Source organism: Calliopsis andreniformis, chromosome 10 (assembly GCF_051401765.1).
Source record: "Calliopsis andreniformis isolate RMS-2024a chromosome 10, iyCalAndr_principal, whole genome shotgun sequence".
NCBI classification, from domain to species: Eukaryota; Metazoa; Arthropoda; class Insecta; order Hymenoptera; family Andrenidae; genus Calliopsis; species Calliopsis andreniformis.
The window spans coordinates 4,903,080-4,929,413 of NC_135071.1; the positions used below are offsets into that span (position 1 = coordinate 4,903,080).

Sequence of the window (26,334 nt, forward strand, 5' to 3'; positions counted from 1 at the left end):
AAATATTCCCAAGTACATCCACTATAGCTGATTTTCATGCAAGACATGAAGAAAACATTGGAAATCCCGAAGACGTCGAAATTATAGAAGAAATCATAGAAGAAGACGACTTGGAAGATATAGATATAGAAGATATGGAACAAGAAGATCAACTGAATAGTGAAAGAATTTCGCCAGTGCCGGAAGAGTCTTGGCAGCCTTCCGCAAGAGAAAGCAATGAAGAAATAAGTGAAGATGTTCGAAGTGACATTGATTCCAAGAGGAACTGGTTGGTAGATAGAGAAAAACCACAACAGTTAGATCGACCAATGTCACAAGGGATAGACTTTGTCGACTTTCCATATGTTTTCAGCCAAATAATACAGCTCGGAAAACATTCAAATATCAGTAGTGGCATCGAACATTTAAAAATAGTTGGACATCAACAAAACGGATTAGAGAAAGTCTATAATGTACAGTGTCAAATGTGAAATCATCAAGAGCGCATATCATGTTTGCAAAAGACTGATGCCACTATAGATATAAATCGCAGCGCTGTTTCCGTGACAATGCTGACAGGCGGTGGATATAATCAATTGAAAAAGAAAATGTCTGGCATAAACGTGTCGTGTATGTCCAGAAGACTATACGACAAATGTCAAGATGAGTTAATCAATGCCTTCGATGCAGGAAAAGAGGAGAGACAACTGGCCATAGCAAGAGGCGATGTATACCCGGGTTCTAATGTACCGTGAATCACAGTTGTCGCAGATGGCAGTTGGATGAAAAGATCATTCCACGGTGGTGATCACAATCTCTTTCTGGTGTCGGGGCCATCGTTGGGTACCATACAAAAAAAGTATTGTGTATCAACGTGAAGAATAAATTCTTTATGATCTGTCAACGAGCAGCTAAGAAGAAGGAAGAAGCGCGCGAGCATCGCTGTTTCAAAAAGTAGGGTTGTAATCAGAGTTCAACTGGAATGGAAAATGCTGCTATTGTGGAAGGCTTCAACTGTAGCGTAGAAATGCTCGACCTAATATATGCAATATTAGTTGCCGATGGTGACAGCAGTGTATACAAAAAGATATTGGATAATGATCCTTACAAAGGGTACATGGTGCATGTACGGAAAATTGAATACACCAATCATCTTTTACGCAATTTCGGTAGAAAGATAAACGAAATCGTTGCAAAAGGTCGATACAAGGAACTAAGAGGCATCGTCAAACAGAATGCCCTCCGCTTGCGCACGGGTATACGCAAAGCTGCAGAATACCGATTCAAGGAGAAGATAAGTCTCGTCGATCAAATAAAAAATTTGAAGGTAAATTTGAGAAATGTGTCGAGCCACGTTTTTGGTAAACACAATAAGTGTCAGAGGTTGGCATATTTTTGCGACAAATACTCTGACTCCAACGGAATCCACTATGTTCCACAGCTGAAAGAAGCAGACATTTATCAGAGCATTAAGGAGGCGATGCAGCCACTCTTCGTTCAGGCTGAAAGTTTGCTGCACACTCTGAACAATAATTCCGTCGAAACATTTAATAATATTATTGCTAAATTCATCGGAGGCAAACGACAGACAAACGAATAAACTTTGGACGAAAAGTCCAAACCGACAAAATGTCTGCAAATACAAAAAAACATTATACGTGTTTCTCGGACCCGATACCTTTTTTTAAATCTGGAAATGAATGCAAGCCCGAGATGTCACCCGCTAAATTAATTTTGGGTGATTGATTTACAGAATGAATTAATGGAATTATTGAAGAATGAAAGAAATTGACTTCGAATGTACAAATTGTTGGAATGTGTACGTGAGTAGCTAGATTTGAATGTACGAACTTATGTATGATTGATTAGTTCGATTTGAATGGAAGAACTGTTAGAATGTATGATCGATAGTTCGATTCGAATGTACGAACTGTTTGAATGTATGATTGATAGATCGATTGAATGTGCGAACTGTTTGAATGTATGATTGGTAGATCGATCGAATGTGAGAACTCTGTGAATGTCTGTTATCGAATGAGTTGAATGCACGAACCTCGATGACACGATCGCGTAAACTTAGATTGGTTGAACCGTTTTAAGCAACGAATGAACTTGTACTAACTGACTTGATCGATCCGAAAACTCGAAACGAAATGCCGAACACCGCGAGGATCCGCTCCTAATCCCCCCTCAGAACCCAAAACCTGAACATTTCAGAAATGTTTACTAGTAATGTCATTTCGTGGAAGGAGGAAATCCCTTCTCGTCCGTTCCGTGTTTATTGTGCTGCCAAACGGGGATTCTAGGATTGACAATTCATTTTGACATTGTTCACGCACCGCTCATCCATTTACATACAAATTTAACGAGAACTGGTGACAAATTAAAATTAATAGAAAACCGCCACCCATGTTACGAAACGAACAACAAAAAACAACATTAATGAAAGAAACTTGCTTCTCAGTCAAACGCGCCGCGTCTCAGACGCAACAATACGCCAGCAGAAAAAAAAGACAAGTCGAGAAAGTATCTATCCAGCAATATCACGACGATAATGATTCTATACGATATCTAGGAGACATGTTCAAAACATGTTTAGCGATATCCAAACGACGTCTTGTAGACGTTTCCTGACGTCTACGGAACAGATATTTGAAAAGATATTTGAAGATATCTAAGCGAAGGGATCAGAAACAACATCATCGATTCTTGCATTCATATCACGTAACGTGACGCGTTTGAAGTCATTTGGACGTACAGTTCGTTTGTGTTTTATAAATTAAATTGCAACTGTTAATTATGTATGCGTAAAGAAAATTAGTCGCTTATTTTCAGGACATTTCTGATTTTGTGTCAATATATTTTTTCGTCTCCAACTCTGATTCGAGTGATCAGAAATTACTTCCAAATTCTGATTCTAACTCGAACTCTGACTCCGACACCGACTGCATAGCCCTACGCTTACTTCAGACACATTTTCTCCCTTCATCCGGATTTTTCCCTCGCACTCAACTGAATGACTCGGGTAGAAGAGGTAATCTACTATTCGTGTCTCACGAGAAGTCCTTTGGAAATAATTAGAGTATACGGAACGAAAGCGGATGCAGATTGAAGAGAGTTAGCGGGGGACAAAGCTCGAAAGGGCCCGGGCCCCGGACCATGCGCAGCAGCAGGTAGGAAGTAGGAGCAACCTCAAGCTACTAGTGTGTTCAGCACGGGACAATACGCCACCATCATCCTCCCTTCCCCTCCGCACCCTAGCCAATTCTAGACTGTCCGAAACGTGGCCCGCCCACTCGTTTCTCAACATCCACACACAAGCAGGTGCATCTGTATGACAGCTACCAGGGGCGAAGCGCAAACCGCTTATGGCAAGGAGTACAGAGAAAAGATGAACAAATTCAACTGTGTAGAAAACCGAATTGCCTATTTTTTAATAGTGATCATTAAAAAATAAATAGGAGGTAATTATGGTATCCAAAGAAGGAATACTGGCAATAGTCGACCACAAGACACTTGAATATATTGAATCCAAGATAGTTTTCACGACTCTACTTTTTCCAAGTTCAAAAGCAGAATAGTGTCATGTCCATTTACAACAGTGCAAAAGATCCTTAAGTCATCCTTATAAAGGAAAAACTTGATATTAGTAACAGTCCTATAGGGCTACTATCGCTGAAATAAATTGAACAGTACAGGTCCAACAATGTAATCCTTGAGGGACATTTCAAGTCCAACTGAAATTCTTTAACTGTACTTATTACTAAATTCTGCTATTTGAGATCTACCTATTACAAAACTTGAGATTCAATGAATGGAGAGACAATTAAAGTTGACAGCGGACAATCCAGGAAATAATATAGAATGAAAGATAGGAGCCTCTCTGGAACTAAATATTGTATCAACTCGATGTCCCGATTCAGTGGCATGTATAATGGACTGACTATAATTTATCAAACAGCCCACAGGCGAGCAGCCAGCCACAGAACCGTATTGTTCCTCAGTTAGCACATCCCTTAATAAAAAATGATAATTAATGAGAAATTATGTTCTCCAATATTCCCGACGTAAGACCTTGTCCACCTGTCAATCCACAAGTAGAAACAAAAAGACTGTCTTCACTCTTAAATAGGGAAGTAACAAGAGTCAACTTCTATGCCTTAGGGAAGATATTTGTTATGAACAAGTTAAAACATAGAAGAGACAATAACTTCACAGGATTCCTAATGTAACAATGCAACCAACAAACCAAGAGACTGAATAACCCATTCTACCGCTCTTCACGACTAAACAATATGGTGCTTCATCATCTCATTTGTATGTTAGTGGGTTATTAAATTATTGCATCATTGTTACCACTCATTATTTCATCATATTGCTACATCCAAAGCATTATTAACACTATGACGTCCGGCGACACTACAGTGGTGACCTTCACAAAGTATCGCTCGACGGCCGGCGACACCACAGTGGTGACCTTCGCAAAGTATCGCTCGACGGCCGGTGACACCACAGTGGTGACCTTCGCAAAGTATTGCCTGACGGCCGGGAGCACTGCAATGATGTCGTGCGCACGATATCGTCCAGTGGCCGACGACAACACTTTAGTATCCTTATCATTCTCTTGAATGATAAGTGATTGATCTGTGCGGTTCTGTTGTTGCTTTTGTTCCGTACCGCCTAGGTACAGTATTTTTAGCATAAAGCTGTACAGCTTTACGTGGAATAAGTTACATACTTCAGCAAGTGCTTTTTCGTTTTAAGTACTTGTACCCATTTATCATGGCAGACGAAGGAGAAGACACTGTTATTTACAAGGAATGCGCAGACGACTTGTCCGACGTTCCAATCGACATTGCGGATTGGGAAGAAAACATTGCAGATCCTACAAATGAAAGTGAAGCAGAATCTTCAGACAGTGAAGTTCTTACAAGAAGAATTCGGCGAACGGTAGGGTTGCCAAGTGATTCTGATGAATCAGAAGAAGACGATAATGTACCGTGGTCAGGTACCGATTTACCGAGGACCAACGAGGAATTTGAAGGGTTTCCGGGCCCAAACATTTTTCCCGAAGAAGCACAGAGCGTCAAGAACATCGTCAAATTATTTACTGGGAAGGATTTATTCAAACATATCAGCAGCGAAACAAACAAGTATTATGGTCAGAATTGCCACAGAAGGAAAATAGGTAAAAAGAGTGCCAAATTTGTCAGCGTTACGGCAACTGAACTTAGAAAATGGTTTGGGCTTGCTATCCTTATGGTGTAACGAATAAGAGAGACCGCGAACTCCCCACTCGAGACCGCCTCAGGCGGACATAGTTCAGACCGCGAGGCGGCCACCGCGGAATCCCGCGATCTCGCGAGTGAAATCGCGACACCGCGGGAATATAAAGCAGGCAAACCGGACCGGGAGATAGAGCGTTCCAGCCACCGAGCGTGTAAACAGCGAGCAATCCCGTGATAGCGCACAAGCTGGTTCTCTCTTTTTGTAACCGACTGTCCTCAGTCCTCCAACGGACCCTTGGAGGTGGTGCCTTAACCGCTCCTTGTGGTAATAACCATGATCCTCGACGGGAAAGTTATCTCTCCGCGTCACCAACCTTGGGTCTCTGTGCCTCACCCGTGGCGTAGCCCGGTGAACACAGGCGACGGACCCTTCGGCCAAGGTCAACGGGTGGCGTAGCCGCCGTGGCTTGTAGCGCCAATCCCCGACTCCGATCCCGATGATCCTACTCCCCTGCGTATTATAGATACCGAGTAGAGCAGCGGCTCCCAACACCCGCCGACACCGCCGTTGGGAACACACGATTCCCCCACCGCGTACCGAAGGGAGCAGCGGCTCCCAACCGACAGCGACCGTCTAGCCGGGGAGCTACGACTCCCGACCCGAGCGACTAAGCGGGGAGCGCGACTCCCCACCCGACCGCGTAGAAGGAGCAGCGGCTCCTACACCGCGTTCCGCACGAGAGGCACCCGGCCTCACGCCGCGCGTTCCACGAACGACAATAAAGGATTGTTCGCAACCGAGATATAACTGACTCTCTTCATTCGCTACAACGAACCCGGCGCCCAACTGAGGCGGCACCTTCTTCCTCGCTCCCCCCCGGCGACCACGCAACAGCGTGGTCACAATGAGAATTGTAAAAAAAGCAAAAATAGATGATTATTGGTCAACGAATCCGTTAATAGAAACTCCCATATTTCGCAAAACGATGACCCACAAATAGATTTAGGCAAATATTATCATATCTGCATTTTTCCAATAATAATGATAAACCGGATAATGCCGGCAGACTTTTTAAAGTGCAACCGATAATTGATTATTTTTCGAAAAAGTTTGAAGAAAATTTTGGCCTTGGACAAAACATCTCGATTGACGAAGGAATGATACCATGGCGTGGACGACTGAATTTTAAAGTTTACAAGCCATCAAAAATTACAAAATATGGCATACATATTCGGATGTTATATGATTCCAATACGGGATATATTTCCTCATTTCAAATATATTCGTTTCAAAACTCGATGTGTTTGAAGCCTGCCATCGACGAGAAGGTGATGTACTGGCACAGTTATGAAGAGCTTCGAAAATCAAAATGATACAGTTGATCTCTACAATACATTATGCCACTTTAATTGATACTAAAAAAAAATGCAGGGAAACCAATTGTCCAATAAAAAAACCTGAAAGCATATTAGACTACAATAAATACATGAAGGGAGTGGAGCGAGCAGACCAATATCTCAGTTACTATCCCGTATACAGAAAAACGATAAAATGGTCAAAAAAGGTTTGCATGCACCTATTTAATTGCGCACTGTTTAATGCATTCAGGACATTTCAACATTTCCATACAGAACACGAAAGTCTCCGTTTTCATGATTTTCTATTGAAAGTGTCTGAATCCTGGATAAAAGATCAAGTAACTGTACCTGAGCAAAACTTGGAGGTCGCTTCTACATCGCGAGCGTCCCATCATAAAGCAATCGACAGACTTTCTTGTGACCTGAGGCAACACCAGCTAGTACTCATTTCCGCAACCAATAAGCGAAAACGAAGAATGTGTCATGTATGTACCAAAAAAAAAAAAGAAAAGAAAGGCAACAAATTTGATGTGCAAGACGTGCGGTGTTGCATTACATCTTGGAGATTGTTTTGCTTCGTATCATTTAAGAGAGAAATACTAAGTAAGTACCAAAGAAAATGTAATTAAAAAAATATATAATTCAAAAAAATTTTACATTTATTTACATATGTACATTTTCATAAAAATAGATGAGGCGGATTGAAAACTCGTGAAAACTACCGATGAGATTAGAACAACTTGAAATTTATCATCTCCCAATAACCTCAAAAACAGCCGGCGACAAGCGAAATAACAGAGTTAGTGGTGCCGGTGCCAAGCGAAGAAATGTTTAAAAACAGTGCGGCCGGCAAAGTGTTAACTACGCACATTAACCCTTATGCACTGTTCCAGCTATTATTACATTCATATTTTTTAAATGTCATGGAGAATGGAGCGAAAACTTCAAATGAAGCCAAATAAACAGTCCACAGACATTCAACAACTAATAATTTTGTGCGATGACGATGCAAATAATTATTAAGAAAAGTCGACTCATTCGCACTTGTTTAGGTTACAAAATTGATACTTCCATAATAGGCTATAACCAACGTTTTTCTAACTCAGACCTATTGCGCGCGCGATTATTGCGCGAGTTCTAACGGGGGAAGTGATCACCGGTGTGACTCCCAGGCCACTATCAGACTTGGTACGTCCGACTTCGAGGTGGCGATAACCCGTTCCTACCCTCGTTCCCCAGCCTCCAGATCACCCCTGTTTTACTGGCCCGAGCCTATGCAGGGTGTGCCTTTGGCCGGAGGTACGTCTTCATCGGAGCCGTACCATGGGGTTCCTCCCTAATTGTAGCTACGTAGTTTATGACGTTGGGCGAAACGGCTCCTCAGACGCAACCGATTCCTGCGAAGGAATCGAACTCGACTTTCGTCGAATCGCTACGAATCTATCCTCGATCGGAAGTCTTCCCTAAACTACTGCAAACTTCATTCCCTCGCGACCTAGGACCAGCTATCCTGGTACCTCCCCCCCCCCCCCCCCCCCCCCCTGATTAATCTTCCCACCACCCTCTCCGTTGTCGAGCCAACTGAATTTCACCGAAATTGTCTCATCGATCAGATGACTTTCAAAGTCTTTCGATCGAACTATCGACAATATCAGTTCCGTCAGTGTTTTTGACGCGTCTCTTTTCCCGAAATCTACCCTCCCTCCCCCCTTTATGCCCAGAGACGCGAAAGCTCCCCCCCTCCCTTTGACGAATAGCAAATCTAAATCCCCTTCACCCCACGATGTCGGTAAACCCCCTCACCCTCTACCTCTCTCCCTCTCGCGTGATTTTACTCTAAGCACCCCTCCTCTCCCTTTTCCTGCCTAGTGCCTTGAAGACTTCCAATCTCCAGAATTCGTAGCTCAGTTTGAGATCATTACAGTGCTGAGATAGGGTGTAACAACCACCCTTCTCCGGCCTCTGTACTTCTTCCATTTTCAGGAAGGTAAATTCGTTAAGAATTCCCCATGTCCTTGCGGACAGGTTTTTTTTTCCACTGGTCACCCATCCCTTAGATGGTACACAACCCTGGGGCGCGGCTGCTTAAACGCCAAATATCGGCAAGCCTTGCCTCGAACCTTCACAACCAGTTCGGCCCCCTAACCCAGACCTAACCCGGAGGAAAAACCATTTGGAAATAATTCGCCACATATACAAACAGGTAAGTAAAATCCTTTTGCTCTTATTGTTTGTAAGTAAATTAATAGGAAATCATCATGAACTTGTTTTAATTGTTTTTTTAAAGGCTGGTATCAAGAACGTAGAAAGTGTAAAACTTGTAAGTATATCATCTTTTACATTCAAGTTACATAAACTCGAAAAGTAATTTTTATTAAACTGATTTAGTTTTGCAAATCAAACCAGAGTTTCCACTCGAAATATTTCGCGAGTGACTCGTGCCGCTCAATGCCGCTTGCGGGCGACTTGGACCAAACCATAATAGCGTTTTAGAAACGCGAGAGTAAGATTTAACATTTGCTTCTCTCTCGTCTTTCCGAAGCTATCCGAAGTGATCCGAAGGGCCGAATTCACGTTCATACGGCTCGTGCAGTAGGTATATAATGGAGGGCGAATCACAATGTGGCTCCACCTCGCATTCATTAGGCAGCCACATGTCTGTAGATAATATTATTTCTGTAAAGAAAACTGTAACAACAGATATCGACCAAGAAATCTCGAAAAGTCACGTGACTACCCTAGGCCCTTCACAGCACCTCAATTTATTTTGAGTTCGTCTGTGAATCTGATCCTAGTGACTCCCTAATTACGCATCAGATGCGTCCACGAAATTCACATGCCTGCAGCTTACTGGTCACAGATCAGTTTCGTTCGCAAGCACATCTATCATCAGATGCTCCCTGATATTACATCAGGTTCGTCCTTGTCAACAATAATCCCAACGGCTCACTGATCTCGCATCAATTTCGTCCGTTGTATCAAGTAACAATTCAACCACTATATTCTTTGGAAATATATCTATCCCATCTCGTAACAGAGTAGATCGATTGGAACTTTGTCTTCCAATTGAGTACAATTTTCTATTAATTCATAAAACACAGTTTAATTAGAAATTAGAAATAATTTGATGGTATAAAAAGATGTGACGATTCAAATATTTCAAGTTTGACACATTGGCTCTTAACTGAGTTAAATTTATTATAAATTCAGAAAATACACAGTTTAGAATAAAGAACACAAATTAAAAAATAGTTTAATGATGTATAAACACGTGGCATTTCAAAATTCAACAACTTACCTTACTTAACAATTGGCAGGTTATCTTATACATTATATAATGATGGGCAACGAGTCTCGCCGAATAGTGTGAACAGTCGACGAACAAAAATTGTGTTAATTCTTTTTTAATTATGTCGAAAACTCGGATGAATTTTCAAAGCGGAAGAGAATAAAAATCTTGAAGTTGTTATGTGACCCTTGAAGCAATATTACGATATCTCTATTATACGTAAACCAATTTAATTGAAATTGGTCTCATTCGAAAGCTCATATTCGGCTTAAATCATAAAAATGCCTTTAAATTGAAAGAATATTGCAAACCTGTCAAGGTACTAACGAAATAAGTTTCATATAAGGTTGGAATGCCCGGCTTTCGAAATAAAAATACTTGGTGTTAAAAAAAAAAATACGTGGTAGTGACGGTTCATGTACTTGGCGTCGAGACGCTACCGCGTCTCTTGATATGCATTTGATGCTGTATCCACTCACAAAAATAACGCAGTTTTAAAAGTCTGTGTAATTCATGATGAATGCTTGCACGATATGAGTGAAATTTTTGTTCAATCTGTCGTGAAGTGATATAAAGCTTGATGCTCGTGATTCGATGCAATATTTATTAACATTCCCCATAACAAGAAATCAAGTGTGGTGGAACCTCCTTTCATTTTATTTATGTAGAGAAAAGTATCGACGTTTTAGTCTGCCGATAGATTTTCACTTGTTTACATGCATGAGCTACGACGAAAATGACCAGCGTCGTCACTTTGGGCATCTCTTATAACGTCAATTTCCTTGCTTTACTCTATCATTTATTAGCGAACGACCTCGCATGAGCGTTTGTTAGAATCATCTGAAAACCCGCTATTTTACTGGGAATAAAAAAGTATAACATTCCAGTTAAAAACATAGAAATGATCTTGAAATCTCCAAAAACACCCTACTAAAAAAAAGAATTAGTACTTGAATGTTACAGGTCCCTGCGTACCATATAACTTTTGTAAATACAATTTTTCCATATCTCTAAAGATAAAAGTATTTAAAGTGGTGAACATTAGTTGACCACACTGTATGTTAATTACTTTGAAAATATACACAATACAATATATTTTAAGGAAAGACCTGTTAATATTATATCCTGCACTGCTTATAAGTAGTTAAAAAAAAAGCCTAAAACTACAACTTTTATTATATGCATGGAATACGTAATAAAATCTCTCTTCATTTTTAAAATTGTTTAAAATTACATACATTTTTCATAGTTAAAAATAAACACACTGAGCATTAGATAACCATTAATAAATACACAACTTATGTAGAATAACAAAGACTGAATAAAGTATTCTTTTTAACCTTTCAACACTAATGCATGCATTGTAAATGCATATAATACACACTAAACTACAGACCTGTTTAGAAAAGTTTATCTAAATTATTTTCCAATAATTATAAAAAGCTCATAATCCATTTAACATATACAATGGAAGTTTCCTAATGATATACCTCTCATTTCTATTTGGACAATATTTCTGCAGGTAAAAATGTACTATTACTGATGGAATTAATACTGCTGATTGTGTTACTCAAGAAATTCAATACATTATTTCAATACAATATTTATACAATTAAAAATATAATTGTCTAACTAAAAATCTGAATTAAATCTAAAGAAAATAAAAGCTAAAATCTAATTTCTGACGTAAAAATATGTTATTTGTAAGTATTTTAGTTTTAACTGAATTGTTAGAATGTATTTAACAACTAACTTGTTAGAATGTATGTCAAACATGTACAATAATATGGTATAATGGTTTATGAGAATTTCTTTCCTAAGAATCCAAACAAGTAGATTTTACTACTTGCAATATTAAGAAATGTATCTATGCTATACACGCTGTCTATATACGCTGTCTACATACATTGCTTCAATATAACTGTCAACATTTACATCAATATTTTACTAAATATTTGTAATATATCAAACTGACAATGTTTCTTGAATAATAGCTCTTATAGATTATTTAAAATTTACAAGTTTATAATAAGATTGTCTATGTAACATTACATTTTATACAATTTTTTATCATTTTATTGTCATAAATTACTTTTTCCATGAAATCATTATAAAATATAGTAGAATTTGTTTTTTCAATAAAAAATTATTTATCACAATGAATGGGAGATTATAGAGTATTAATGCTTTAAACAATCAATATTAATAATTCAATAATTCAATCAATATTAATTTGAAGAAATGAAAGGCTATGAAAGACATAAACACATTGTTGGAGTTGAAATATAGAACATAATCCTATTTTCTAACACATTAATGCATATTACCTTTACATTTTTATTGTGCAAGGTGTTTAGTTACAGGTATGAAAAAAGTTAAAAAATGATTCTAAACATTAAAGTGAAACGAAAATCAAAAATAATGAAATTACAGTTTATTAATTATATATATTTCAAAATTAATAATATGCATGTGAAACTTGACAAATCTAATGGCATTATTATCAATGTAAAGCTCATAACAATGAGCAATAGACCAAGGTCATTGATTATCACAGCCAGATTATAAATCAAAATTCTACAACATATATGTGAAACAAATGTCCTTTTAAATTTTGAAGAAAATTAGTGAATTATGATAGTGTAATAATATGATTATCTGATAATCACTATTTTTCTTAAATGCTTATTATTAACAAACAACGGATTAAATATCATTTTGTTACTTCTGATTTTCATATTATTATGAAGTTCAGAATCACCATTTAAATTCTCTCTTACCTGTAGACAAATGGCATTTTACTCATGTAAATGTATCAGTACAAAATTTGACTAAGGAAACCAAATATTAAAATTAATGTAAAAAATAAATTATCTTCATTTTTCATTCAAATTTTATATGAATAATTCAACAAATAAAGGTTAAAAGAAAATCACAACAGAAACGTATATATGTAAATACCTTCAATAATTACATTTACATAAGCTTCAATGATTTTATTAATTTATATATTTACATAACAATACAAATATTTAATACATAAAATAAACTTGAAAGTAACAACTAAACTGTCATGCTATGCAACATTAAACTTAACCTAAAAAGCTAAACACATAACATGTAATTTCGAACCCTACGCAAAAAGTTCGAAAAAGAATGTCCCGTTGAACAAAATTCTGTTATAATAAACATTTATTACATTAATACTGTGATAAATGTTGTACACAGTAACATTTATTAAATGTGTAAATAGTTGTAACTATTGATTTCATACAAATCTAAGCAAATCGATACAAACGAATAATTTTAAGGGGAATAAATGTAAAGTATGACATACCTATTTATAAATATTATTTTCTAACCATAAAGTTAGAAATAAAAGTATAGATATCAACAATAGTAAACTATTGTTTTATGAAATTAAAGTACTTAATAACACTCTTTCCACAAATATTGTTTCTTTGATGTAACGTCCCTGTGTTACAAGAAATTGGCAGCAGCCTCTAATACAAGTGACGAACCGGCGGTTTCCATTTTGATTGGTGCAGCCATGTTTGATCTAAAGTACGATAGCAGAGCGTCTACTAGCCAATAGAATTAAATTTCGCACATGCAAAGCCTATCAGACAATATAGAACAATTAGATAATACAGAATTAAATAACATATGTACAATTAACTGTTATAGAATTAAACATATTGTATACCCAGCTCACTGCATTCTGGCCGCACCTCAAGGCTTTCCAATTTAACTGAAAACCATCGAAAGTATTGCCTCTATCAGCCAATAGAAAAAATAGAGAAATCTTGTCCCCGTTCTAGATATTTCTTAAACACTGGTTGTAGCCTATTGTGGAACTGTCAACTCTGTAATCTAAATCCCAACAAAAACACTGTCAGTGTAAAAACATGCACCAAGTACATTCGCAAAAATCGTATTTATTCCGACCCCAGCAAAAATATTGTCAATGTATCCCCACGAAAACACTATCAGTGTATCCCAGCAAAAACATTGTCGGTCTAAAAATATAGCACTCAGTACATTTGCAAAAATCATGGTTATTTCGAACTTACAAAGTATCGAAATGAAATAAAGCCAAGTACATAAGTCTTTTATAGTTTATGTGAATAGTCCAGTGTGTGCTGTGAAAAATTTGCACAAGTATCACAAGTATCACAAGTATCACTTTAGGAGTCATGCAGAAATTGAACAAAAATAAAACAAGAATAACCATGATTTTTGCAAATGTCTGAGTGTTACATTTTTACACCGACAATCTTTTTGCTGGAATATTTTTGTTAGGTTGTGTATGACTGCTAAAGTGATGCTTATCTAGCAAATTTTTCACAGCGCATACTGGACTATTCACATAAACTGCAGAAGGTTTGTGTACTTGGCTTTATTTCATTTCGATACTTTGTAAGAGCGAAATAACCACGATTTTTGCAAATGTACTTGGTGCATGCTTTTACACTGATAGTGTTTTTGTTAGGATACAAAACTACCCCGCATGCGACGAGCTCAAATTGTTGGATGCGGGAGGAGAAACACCGTGGCTAGGCAAGGTCAAACTAAAAACTACAAACTAATAAAAGTGAACGCAATGTGTCAAAGTCTATTTAAACTGATGAATTAACTGTACGCCTGTGAAAGGCAGGGTATTGATGTCGATGAATGATCTTACAATTATTTAAAAACGCAAAATAATGGAAATGTACTCATATTGTCACACGTTTAAATTAATACATTATTTGATATTCTGTGGGAGAGAAGGTATCGGTGTTGATGAATGGGCTTAGAATGATTTATAAACACAGAATAATGAAAATATGCTCATATTGTCTCAGTTTAAAATTGCAAAATTATCTGAAAGCCTGCGAAAGGGAAAGTGTGGGTATTGACGGTCTGAGAATACCTTGCCTGGCCACGCCAAGTATTTGATTTCCAGGCCGCGGACATCTAGGCAAATGTCTAGATGTTACATTTTATCTTCGTATTATTAAAATGTCCGCGATATGAGTAATGGAATGTATCGAGTGCATTTTTGGCATATTGCGATAGAAATATGCTATTTATTCTTTAAGAATTGAGTGCTTTCCAGCCATCGAACACGATTCTACATTGTGTGGGTCAGTGTTACACAATCTCAATTTGCAGCTGAAACGCTATTTAATTTCTTTATTTCACCCCACAGTACAGAGTAGTCATTTTACATGAGTGTTATTAGAGTCTTAGCATAGCTGTGTTGAACACAGCATTTTAGCTGTGTATATGTAGTGATGTTATCTTAGTAAGCGCAGTTGGAAAGCACCGAATCTTACATTGTGTTATACTGTTGTATGTCAACTCTGAATTTTCCTCTATCTCTATCGTATATCTCCTGCAAAGCTAAACTTATAATCAATATGTACTCAAATTCTTTCCTTCATGAGTCCTTTTCATGAGTCATCCGTGAACCCTGTCCTCAGTTACTCATTCCTTATCCATTTTCAAACCTTATCCTCAGTGTCTCATCCCTTGATAATCTATTACATCCAAAACAACCCCACTCTTAAAACTTCCGAACATATATATATATCGAATGCTGATTTCGAGAGCAGACTTTTACTACTATTCGTCAGCGACAGATCATTGAATTGTCTAGAACTTATATACGAATACCTATTGAACGTTGTCAAGTGTACGTTTTTCATTTTGTAAAAATATAGTTGTAAGTTTCGTTTGTAATAAAAAATATTGAGTTAACGGAATACAACATAATTTCTGGCGACGAGGATGGGATGTCCAGCATTCTACACACAGTGAGCATAAGTAGAATTAGCAACCCTGTGGATTGAATGACAACATAGTTATTGAGAACTTGGACATTGATCAAAACAAAGTACAAGGAAGCAACATACTTGAAGAAAATTCCGCAACCTGGTTGGAAAATACTGGACCTAGCAAATCCAGCACCGATTGCAGAGAAAATTTTACAGTGAGTACTACTCAAATAGATATTCATCAGTTTAGACAATTCTTTTCCTTCTATTTTCCTAAGTCTCACTAAATCCTATACAATCATGCCTAATAACGTCAATCAAAGTTTACAATCTACGTATGAACTCCCATTTTTAATTAAATTAATCCCTGAAGTTTTTGACGGTGACCGATATAAAATTCGTAGTTTCGTAAAACAAGTTGATGGTGTCTTTGAATTAGCTGCGGAAAATCAAAAAACTGCTTTATTACTTTACGTAAAAAGTCGTATTAGTGGTAAAGCGCGAGAACAAATCGATATTCATTGCAATCTCACAACTTAGGAAGGATTTTCGGAGCTTTTATTAAATCTTTATCAGGACAAAAAAAGTCTCGATCAGCTATTTGAGGAATTAAATGCAATGGTTCAAAAGCCAAATGAAAACGTATCTCAATTCTATCAAAGGATCGAAGACCTTTCGTCTCGAATCCTCGCAGCCATTCATGCGTCAGAACAGGACGAAAGTCTGTTACCTGGAAGTATCGCAATGGTGACTAAAATGACTCTTAACCGATTTATTTATCATACTCATCCTCAAATTTCGCAAATGCTTCGATATAGGGAATTTCAAACAATTAATCAAGCTTTTACTGCCGCTTCAGCACAAGAAAAGGCTCTTCGTATTCGTTACGATATTTTTTCTAATTGCACTTATTGCAGTATAACGAATCATGCAAGTAAAGATTGTTATTTCAAAGATACAAAATCCAATCCTTCAGTATCTCGAAATCCGAAACCAATTCATTTTATGCAACAAAATCAGCCTGTTCGACAAAATAATTTTCATAATTCTTATAAAAGCTCAAGTCAATCCCAAAATTCGAATCATTCCAATAATCCTAGATCACTGCACAACTCTCATCGTTCACTAAATCAAATTCAGTGTCGTTATTGTAAAAATATGGGTCATTCTATAGACGAATGCATAAAAAGATTTGCTGCAAATGTACGACGTAATAGAAATAATGGAAACAAATCAAATCTTCAGAGTGCTCAACATTCAAATGAGCATCTTAGTAATCAAAATTTTCAACCTCCTAAACGGAATTCTAATACTTCTGCACAAGTGCTCACGAATACTAATGAATCTAGCATTGCAACACAGCTCAGTTCATTTACATTTCACAACGTTTATCTGAATAATAATGAATTAACATTCATCCTATTTGAATCTCCATCGTCAAATTCTCCTGATGCAGTTCTGAAATTTTTAGTTGACACAGGAGCATCCGTGTCATTAGTAAAAAAATCAAGTCTATGTATGCTTAATGGTATCAATGTCAATGCACCAATAGCAACTCTTGGAGAAACGGAACTCAAATTATCAATTCGTAAACACTCGTTTAATTGTAAATTCCAAGTCCTTGATTCCAATACTGGCATACCTTTCGATGGTCTTTTAGGACAAAACTTTTTTGAGACACAAAATTGCAAAATAGACTTCAAAAATTCTTCTATTAAAATTGAAGCTATTCCATTCTCTATTCCCTTACAAAGGAATATAAATCAATCGACAAATGCATCCATGGTGTCAATCGCGCCTCGAACTGAAATGGTAATCAAAACATCCGTTTTAAATCCTCTGAATTTAGAAGAAGGATTAATTCTAAACCAATCTGTAGATCAAAAGGAATCGCTACTTGTTCCCGGAGCGTTAGTAAAGGTGATAAATGATAATGAAGCTTTAATTACGATTGTTAATCGATCTCTAGAGAGGAAAATATTTCCTAAACCCAATTTGCCACTTCTACGTCCTTCTAAACAGAGTCATATCTTTTGCTCTAATATCGATTCAAATAACAAACAAAAGAGATTTGCATTATTAAATGAAAATATACGAACAGAACATTTAAATTCTGAGGAGAAAAATGCTATAATAAAGTTGTGTCAAGAATTTGAAGATATTTTCCATCTCCCTGGCGACATGTTAACCATGACTTCTGCAACAGTTAATAAGATTCCAACTACTGAAAATATTCCTGTTTAAGTAAAGTCTTATAGATATCCTGAGGTACATAAGAATGAAGTATCGAAACAAATCGAAAAAATGTTAGAACAAGGAATCATTAAGGGCTTAGGGTAGTCACGTGACTTTACGAGATTTCCTGGTCGGTATCTGCCGTTACAGTTTTCTTTACAGAAATAAAATTATCCACAGACATGTGGCTGCCTAATGAATGCGAGATGGAGCCACACTATGATTCCCCCTCCACTATACACACTACTATACGAGCCGTATGTACGTGAATTCGGCCCTTCGGATCACTTCGGATAGCTTCGGAAAGACGAGAGAGAAGGCAAATGTCAAATCTTACTCTCGCGTTTCTAAAACGCTATTGTGGTTTGGCCCAAGTCGCCCGCAAGCGACATTGAGCGGCCGAGTCATTCGTAAAATATTTCGAGTGGAAACTCTGGTTTATCTGCAAAACTAAATCAGTTTAATAAAAATTACTTTTCGAGTTTATGTAACTTGAATGTAAAAGATGATATACTTACAAGTTTTACATTTTCTACGTTCTTGATACCAGCCTTTAAAAAACAATTAAAACAAGTTCATGATGATTTCATATTAATTTACTTACAAACAATAACAGTAAATGAATTTTAGTTATCTCTTTGTATATGTGGCGAATTATTTCCTATTCGTTTTTCCTTCTGGTTTGGTCTGGGTTAGGTCAGGGTTAGCTCTGGGTATATACAAAATAAGAGGAGACGTTGCTAAAAATACATTAATTTAATATATTTATAATCATCAGAATCACGGTTGCCGCTGCGACCCCGACCGCGGCTTCTCCCATACTTTCATTTACGGACTTTCTTTTTAAAATCCCAGAACTGTAATATGAAAAATAGACACATGTTATTCACGAAATTTACTTTGTTCTTGAACAAAAAATGAATAGATAAATTACTTAGCGCTTTAGCATAAGATCGCCTATGATCTACGTACGTTTTGTCGTCATGCCTCCTCTAAAGCTAGCGCCGACGCCGACGCCGACGCCGACGCCCACACCAACGCGGACTCCGACGCCGACGCCGGAGTCGGTGCAAGCTTTAGAGGAGGCATGACGACAAAAGATACGTAGATCATAGGCGATCTTATGCTAAAGCGCTCAGTAATTTATCTATTCATTTTTTGTTCAAGAACGAAATAAATTTCGTGAATAACATGTGTCTATTTTTCATATTATAATTTTGGGACTTTAAAACGAAAATCCGCAAGTGGAAGTATGGGAGAAGCCGCAGTCGGGGTCGCGGCAGCAACTGCGAACCTGGCCTGGGGGGAAGAGGCGGGAACGGGGGGGGGGGAAAATTTAATTAAAAATTATTATAATTAAAAAGTAAACATATTAAATTAATGTATTTTTAGCAATGTCTCCTTTTATTTTGTATATATCCAGACCTAAACCAGACCTAACCCAGACCTAAGAACATATAAATATTATAAACAATTTATATTTTTTATTTTTAGTTTATTATTGCATGTAGAATCGCTCTTTCTCGATTGTATCAGCTTGTACATAAACTTGTTTTAATATAATTTTTCATACAAAATACACAGAGAATGTCATCGTTTGATCTTTAAACTCATCCCTCCAAATTTCATAAAAATTTTTGAAGATCTCACCGAATAATCTCCTTCCGAGTCGAAACGTGAAAATATCTATAATATCAAAAAGGCTGCTTGTGCCGTGTTGCGCTTGCCGAAGCGTTTCAAGCTTCTTTCCGAATCTTTCCGAAGCCGTCCGAAGCAGTCCGAACCGCCGAGCTCACTTTCTGTTCGAACCTTACAATGTCACTCGGAATGACTTTTCATGGGACTTCTTGTGGGACATGAACGAAACACGCAGCTCGTATAGTTGCATGTGTAGTGGTACGTCAAATTCTCGAAACTCGCGTGCCAACTCAGGGCAGCACGGGCCTCCTGATTAGGCGCCGCCTGGTCTGTTCAAGCGGAACTAAACTTGTCAGTTTTTTACTCTGTTTTATCTCTAACCTGGCAAAAAGCACTGCAAAATCGCGCTGACGCTTTACGTCCTTATATTGGAAGGTTTTGAGCTGGAAAAGGGCTCATTCGATAGAGGAAGGTTCAATCTAGCCCGCGCTGGTCATGATTTCGCTCAGAACAATCCCTAAATTAGCTAAAAATGCTTAGATTTCATGACTGTGAATTTGTCGATTTTTGCTTTACTTTGAACACTCATATTACTGAACATCAACAGAAGCTGATTAAATAATGACCAGCGCGGGCTAGATTGAACCTTCCTCTATCGAATGAGTCCTTTTCCATCTCAAAATCTTTCAATATAAGGACGTAAAGCGTCAGCGCGTAAACCTCTGTTTTTGCCTAATTTTGTCGGTAATGTCACCGCCCTGACATATCTGATCCTAGGCCCTTAAGAAGTACCTAGAATGGGGACAAGACGTTTGTATTTCTTCTTCTGGCTGGCAGGGGCGCTGGATTAGAAGGTGTGCAGTTAAATTGACTTCACACAGTTCACTCTGTATGGTAATAGTTGCAATTACGGAAACTAGTGGAAACGTACTTTAATAACGAAAATGCAAATTTATATATAAGAAAATATATATTTTAAATATAATAAAACTAATACATAATAAGTTATCTTAAACATTTAATAAACATGGAAAAGGAAATAAGTTATATGTTACGATAATTAATTAATAACTGTACAAAGCATATTATATCTACATGTACAGGCTTATATATATATATATATATATATATGAATGAAGCAAAATGAAAACAATAGAACAAAGCTTAATATTATGATGAAAATCGTATCGTGACCAAAATAATGTTGTGTAAGTACAAGTACCATCAGAAGGTAATTAGTAAGTGCGATTTATGTCATGTGTTGATTGAAACGCATGGTTTTTAACGCTACTAACTAAACGATAGAATTTAAAAAGAAGTAATAGTTATGTTGATTTCATTGTATCGTGCAAGTCGAGAACAGTTACTCGAATACGTTTCCATAACAACTGCTCAATATATGAATCAAAATATTATTTTCATATTGAGCTCCAATTGACAACTGTAAATAAACTATTACTACCGATTTTCTTTAAAAATTCTTTTTGCACTTTTATTACGTCATCTGAGTATTAAAATATACATACATATAAGATATATACAAACATACACAAAAGGTGAGGTATTTTTCAAACAATGGTTAAATTTGTTTTCTTTAATAAACAAGACTTCACGTAAAAATAATAGTATCACATTATTTGCAGGAGATATTTAATTTGGTTACTATTAAAAAGCAAAAAAATGCTTCCTAACATACATGATAAAGATTATAGAGTTATAGATTTAGTAAGGCAACGTGAGATACAGGTATGTTAATTAAAAATGTTGTCAGGTTAATATTATATGCAAGTATGTTTTATTAATGCTAGAAAAATCAGTGTAGCTAGGGTCACTTATTTATGTATTTTATTTAAATTATTTTGTTTAGGATTCTATATCACATTCAGTTTCAAAAAAATTACAAGTCACAGATAATTTAATATCTCGATTAGGATTAGAGAAAGAATTGGTGGGTCATACAGGATGCGTCAACTGTTTAGAATGGGATGAAAGTGGACAGTATGTATCACTAACTAAATAATACACAGAAAATGAAATAATTTCAAAATGTAGTAGTGATAATTAGACCTCCATATGAAGCAAATAAAGTAATCTTAAACTGCTATACTCTTCTAGGATCCTTGCTTCAGCTTCTGATGATATGAACATTATGTTGTGGGATCCATTTCGATATGAAAGAAGGTTAATACTTCGTACAGGTCACCATGGAAATATATTTTCTGTGAAGGTATTACATTTCGATAATATATTTTTTGTTAATTTAGAATCAACATCAGATGTCTCATGTTAATTCTAATATTTTCAAAAATTAATTGCATTCCTTGAATATTATTGAAGAATTGTCAAACTTCAAAGTTTTAACACTTTATTAAAATTCATCCAAAGCTGGTACAAAAGCTAAATTAAAGCTTAAACCTTCTATTTATCGACCCTTTTAGCTGATTTCATTTAAGTTGTGCCCAAGAGATAAAATCTTCCCTTAAATAAAAGTTTATCAAGTTATAAAAATTTCTTAACATTTGACAATTACTTCAGCATGCAAGCAACAATGTTAGCAATTTTAGCTTGTATTATTGGAAAAATTTCATCACTTTTTTAAAAAAAGAAGGTAAAACTATACTAAAGAAAGACCTTTTTTAACAAAGTTATAATTATTTCAAGAAACACCTACATCATGCTTCTATATTTTTCATGCATAGAAGTTCTAGCATTTTTCAAGCAGTGTATTCTGAAATAATAAATCACTAAAATTTATTGAAGAGCAAGAAAAATACAATAAATGATATAATTATTAATAATAAATAATGATATCAATATTTCACAATTCCTTCATAAGTTTCTTTAGAGCTTTGCACCTTCTAGGCACAGGAAATATTAATATTTTAATTACTTGCACAGAAAATTCTTGAAACTACATTTTTTCATCAATTTAACACAATTGATTGTTTAAATTTAATCCTTGTAATAATTTTTTTATCAAGTGGAAATTTAATTCCCTTAACCATGTTGCACTACTTACTCTTTCTGAAATGAAGCTGATGCATACTATAGATAAATGAGACATCACTACGTTCAATTAGTTATACCTTCAGTTATTCTATTGTTACCAGCTTTGCACTAATCAAATGTTATTTCATTGCCAAACAATAGTTTTGCTATTTCTAGAGGAATCGTGTTGACGAAAATGCAGAGATTTCTTTAAATGATTTTAACTTTGATAAAAAGTATTCTTTTTTGATACAGTTTCACTTATAGTAAAAGAAAATAATGAAACTTTCCTCTAATACATGCTAAAATTATAAACATTATTGAATGCATACTAAAATACTTATCGAATATCAAAAAATACTCACAGCTTGATAATCCTCTATTTAAGTGTTACGTTCCGTAACGATTAAAAAATTTTTTTTTTTTCTCTTTTCCTTTCCCACGAGGAATTATCGTCGTTGCGACGGTTGGTCGCCACCCGATATTTGGCGTTAGCATAAAGTCGCAAACGTCTCTCGAATCCTGTAACGAGCTGCCGTTGCAGCAACCCGATATTAACGTCCGGTTAATACATAGAATCTCTGGACTCCCAGTGGTTCTCCAATAAAGTTAATAATAATAAAATTGCCATTCACAACGGATGCATCAACAACACACAGTGTTATGGGGGAATCCCTTGTTGATTGCATTCGTTCCCGTTATTTCCACATGAACAATAGTTTTGCGAATATTTCTCAAATCCTTGCCGAAATACATACTGCCTCATTGGTAAAATTATAATGTTCAGCTTTGTATTATTATCCTTTTAATTTTATATTTTATACATATACATATTTTTATATACATATATTCGAAATTACTATTGTGCGAATGAATGCGAGTATGTTAGAATGCGAATTCAGAATTTAGAATGGTTGAGAGCATCACCAAACCTACTAGTTGAGGAGTGCAGAAGTCAAAAGAACACATGTACCATGCACACACGCGTGATTTCAAGCGAGCCTCATGAGAGCAACCGCGACTTGCCGTCGGGTTATAATATGCAGCATCAGCTTTTTGGTAGCTAGCCCAGCCTGGGTCCCGCCCCAGTGCTCCAAGCCTCGACACTCTTCGTTGACAAGTCGTGAGGTACGCGACGAGGGGCCCGTGGGCTAATTAGCCTGTTTTCTCTCAATAGTTTCGAGCAGAGATTCACTCAAAAGTGCAGTGAGCCGGAAGTGAATAGACTCATAGCCGCACGTTAAAATCTCAAATAGTTTTAAAGTTTCAATTAGTTTTAGAATTCAAATAGTTTTTCTTTTTCTTGATTATTTCTTACTATCCAATAATATAGTATTCGGCTTAATAACATAGTAATAATATCTTTAATCGTGTGTGAGTATGTGTGTGTGTGTGCAGTTTTCCAGGTGTATTCCAATCTATAGTACTCCAGGTTTTTGGAAATCGGATAAAGATCAGATAAAAATCGGATAAAGTAATTCAAGGAAACATTAAATTTGTATAAGTAACCAGTAGATTGGAGAGTCCCTCATTCTTTTGTATTGCAGTACATTCTTTTCATTTCTTTTATGATTGTAATTCTTTTAGTTTTTTTGTTTTACTTGACTTTCCTGTTTAATGTTCTTTTAAAGTGTGTTTATCATCAGAATATATTCACCTATCTTAATATTGCAAACGCAATACAGTATATTTAATAATCAGACCTTCAAACAAGCCTCCACCCTTCCTCGAACAAGCATCCACTACAGGGCCTGTATAGGACTAGACGAAAACGAACCCACAATAATTAATCTATAATCGAGGGTGAAGTAACTGCTCTACTTCATTGTCGAATGTACTGTTAACGCGCGTAGCATTTGAGCAGAAAACATTTCGCCGACAAACGCGACCGCACTACGCACGTTACAGAACTGGTGGCAGCAGTGGGATGCAAAATTCTTAAATTTCGAGAATTTTCGAATTTTGACATCCATGTACTATTTTTGAGAATTGACAACGCATAGCGTTCTGAGAAATTCTCGTCAATCCTCAAAGATTTGTACTCGAAATTTTAGTAGATTTTCTAAATTTTCGTCACGTGCTGTGTGCTTGTTCGATAGAGAGAGTTAAGAAACTGATTATTGGTGGCCTACTATTCTACCTTTGGTTTGAATCGTTATACTAAATTTTGGCTCTTCAACAATGTCAACTCCAAATGTTACAGATTTAGAAGTTAGTAGCGCTACGGTGACATCCATGGCAGAATGCTTTGCCATACAACACAGTACATTAAACGTTCCATTTTTCGATGGTAAAAATATTCCTTTGAAAAATTTCTTGCAAAACGTTCAAAATGGATCAGTTTTTGTTCCACCTGGTTTAGAAACATCATACTTAAAAGCAGTCGTTGATAAATTACAAGGGGCAGTTAGAGACAGTACGTGGGGAAAAACCTTTGCTAATCTCAACGACTTAATCAAACATTTAAAATCTAGATTTGGTCTGATAAAACATACCCGTATTACCATCATGAAATTGAAAACATTACGCCGACCAACGCGACCGCGCAACGCACGTTACAAAGAAAGGATTTCACTCCCTGGGCACAACTTAAACGAAATCAACCATTGAAGAAGACTCAAGTTTTAATTTAGTTTTTATTGCAACAATTTTGGTAGAATTTTAATAAGGTTATAGAACTTTGCAGTAATAAAGTTATAAAACAATGCAATACATTTTTCCAGTAGTGTATAACAGAGAAATTGAAAATCTCATTTTGTACGTGGTTTCAGTTTCTGCCAAAGTCATATGATAATGTACTAATATCAGGTGCCGGGGATGGCACAGTACGAGTTCGTGACCTAGCACTTCTTGAACCTTTACTTATATGTAATTGTCATATAAGTCGCGTTAAACGTATTGCCACTGCTTCTACTGAACCTTTCCTCTTTTGGAGTGCTGCAGAAGATGGTCTTATTTTACAATATGATGTTCGCGCTCCACATACTTGCAAAAGTAACGAATCAGCTACTGTATTAATAAATCTTCCGAATCATATGGGTCGCTATGCAGAAGCCAAATGTATTGCCATAAATCCAAGGAAACCTGAACTACTAGCTGTTGGAGCTAATGATGCCTACATACGAATGTACGACCGTCGGATGATTAAACTGTCTCAGGTAATTGTATAATGAGAATTAAGTGATAAAACATTAATATACATTCAAAATTTACCCATACAATTAATTTTTTTAATGATACTAAATTATTTAAATAACAGCTGTCTATTATCACTTCTCCAAGCAGCGACTGGGAACGTCGAACTGGTGAAGGTGATCCTGACGAGAATATACCATTGGATTGCGCACAATATTTTATCGCGGGTTCGTTCGTACGATCAGAGATAGCGTACCCAGCTCCTTTACCCTAATCTTCCTCTTTTGTTACATATTACATAATTGCTTTAACAGAGACTGTTAATATTTGATATTGAGCAGGCCATCTGCACACCCGACAACGTAACAGTAATAGGAATCTCACCGCTACATATTTAACCTTCAGTACTGATGGGAATGAACTTCTTGTTAACATGGGTGGTGAACAAATTTATCTATTTGATATTAACAATCCAAAAAAGTCGAAGACTTGTTTTGGTTACTCTGTGGAGACATACGTAGGTAAGCATCAAATTTACTACTTTTGGTTTTATTTTTATTTGTAAGAGCAATTGACAAAGCGTAGTTGGAAAATTAATTACAAAAAATTAATAATAATGTATTAATGCAGGTAATAATATGTATATACAGAGTCTAACAAGTATACGTTTCAATATTTTAAGGAGTGGTAAGGTGTTCCAATTATATTACAAAATGTTCTA

The 26,334-nt window shown here is 36.3% G+C and overlaps 2 protein-coding genes across 7 annotated transcripts in view; one reads left to right on the top strand and one right to left on the bottom strand.

The window, feature by feature from the left end:
- Hcs (holocarboxylase synthetase-like protein) overlaps nucleotides 1–13,670 on the bottom strand; it is a 348,010-nt gene extending 334,340 nt beyond the window's left edge. For both annotated transcript variants that reach the window (XM_076386483.1, XM_076386482.1), the window contains exons 1-2: nucleotides 13,562–13,670; nucleotides 13,193–13,474 (exon numbers count right to left, since the gene is read on the bottom strand). The gene's annotated coding sequence lies outside the window, so the exon portion shown is untranslated. The remainder of the gene's footprint in view (nucleotides 1–13,192; nucleotides 13,475–13,561) is intronic.
- A 6,594-nt stretch (nucleotides 13,671–20,264) lies between these two features.
- Nucleotides 20,265–26,334, top strand: part of Adp (WD and tetratricopeptide repeats 1) — a 32,314-nt gene continuing 26,244 nt past the window's right edge. For 2 of the 5 annotated variants that reach the window (XM_076387078.1, XM_076387082.1), the window contains exons 1-7: nucleotides 20,741–21,046; nucleotides 21,134–21,236; nucleotides 21,358–21,488; nucleotides 21,606–21,717; nucleotides 25,250–25,636; nucleotides 25,738–25,840; nucleotides 25,955–26,134. In XM_076387078.1, coding sequence (XP_076243193.1) covers nucleotides 21,171–21,236; nucleotides 21,358–21,488; nucleotides 21,606–21,717; nucleotides 25,250–25,636; nucleotides 25,738–25,840; nucleotides 25,955–26,134 — 979 coding nt within the window. In that variant the 5' untranslated portion in view covers nucleotides 20,741–21,046; nucleotides 21,134–21,170. Of the gene's footprint in view, nucleotides 20,345–20,562; nucleotides 20,699–20,740; nucleotides 21,047–21,133; nucleotides 21,237–21,357; nucleotides 21,489–21,605; nucleotides 21,718–25,249; nucleotides 25,637–25,737; nucleotides 25,841–25,954; nucleotides 26,135–26,334 lie in introns of those variants that run through there. The other 3 variants (XM_076387079.1, XM_076387080.1, XM_076387081.1) reach the window with 3 other exon arrangements.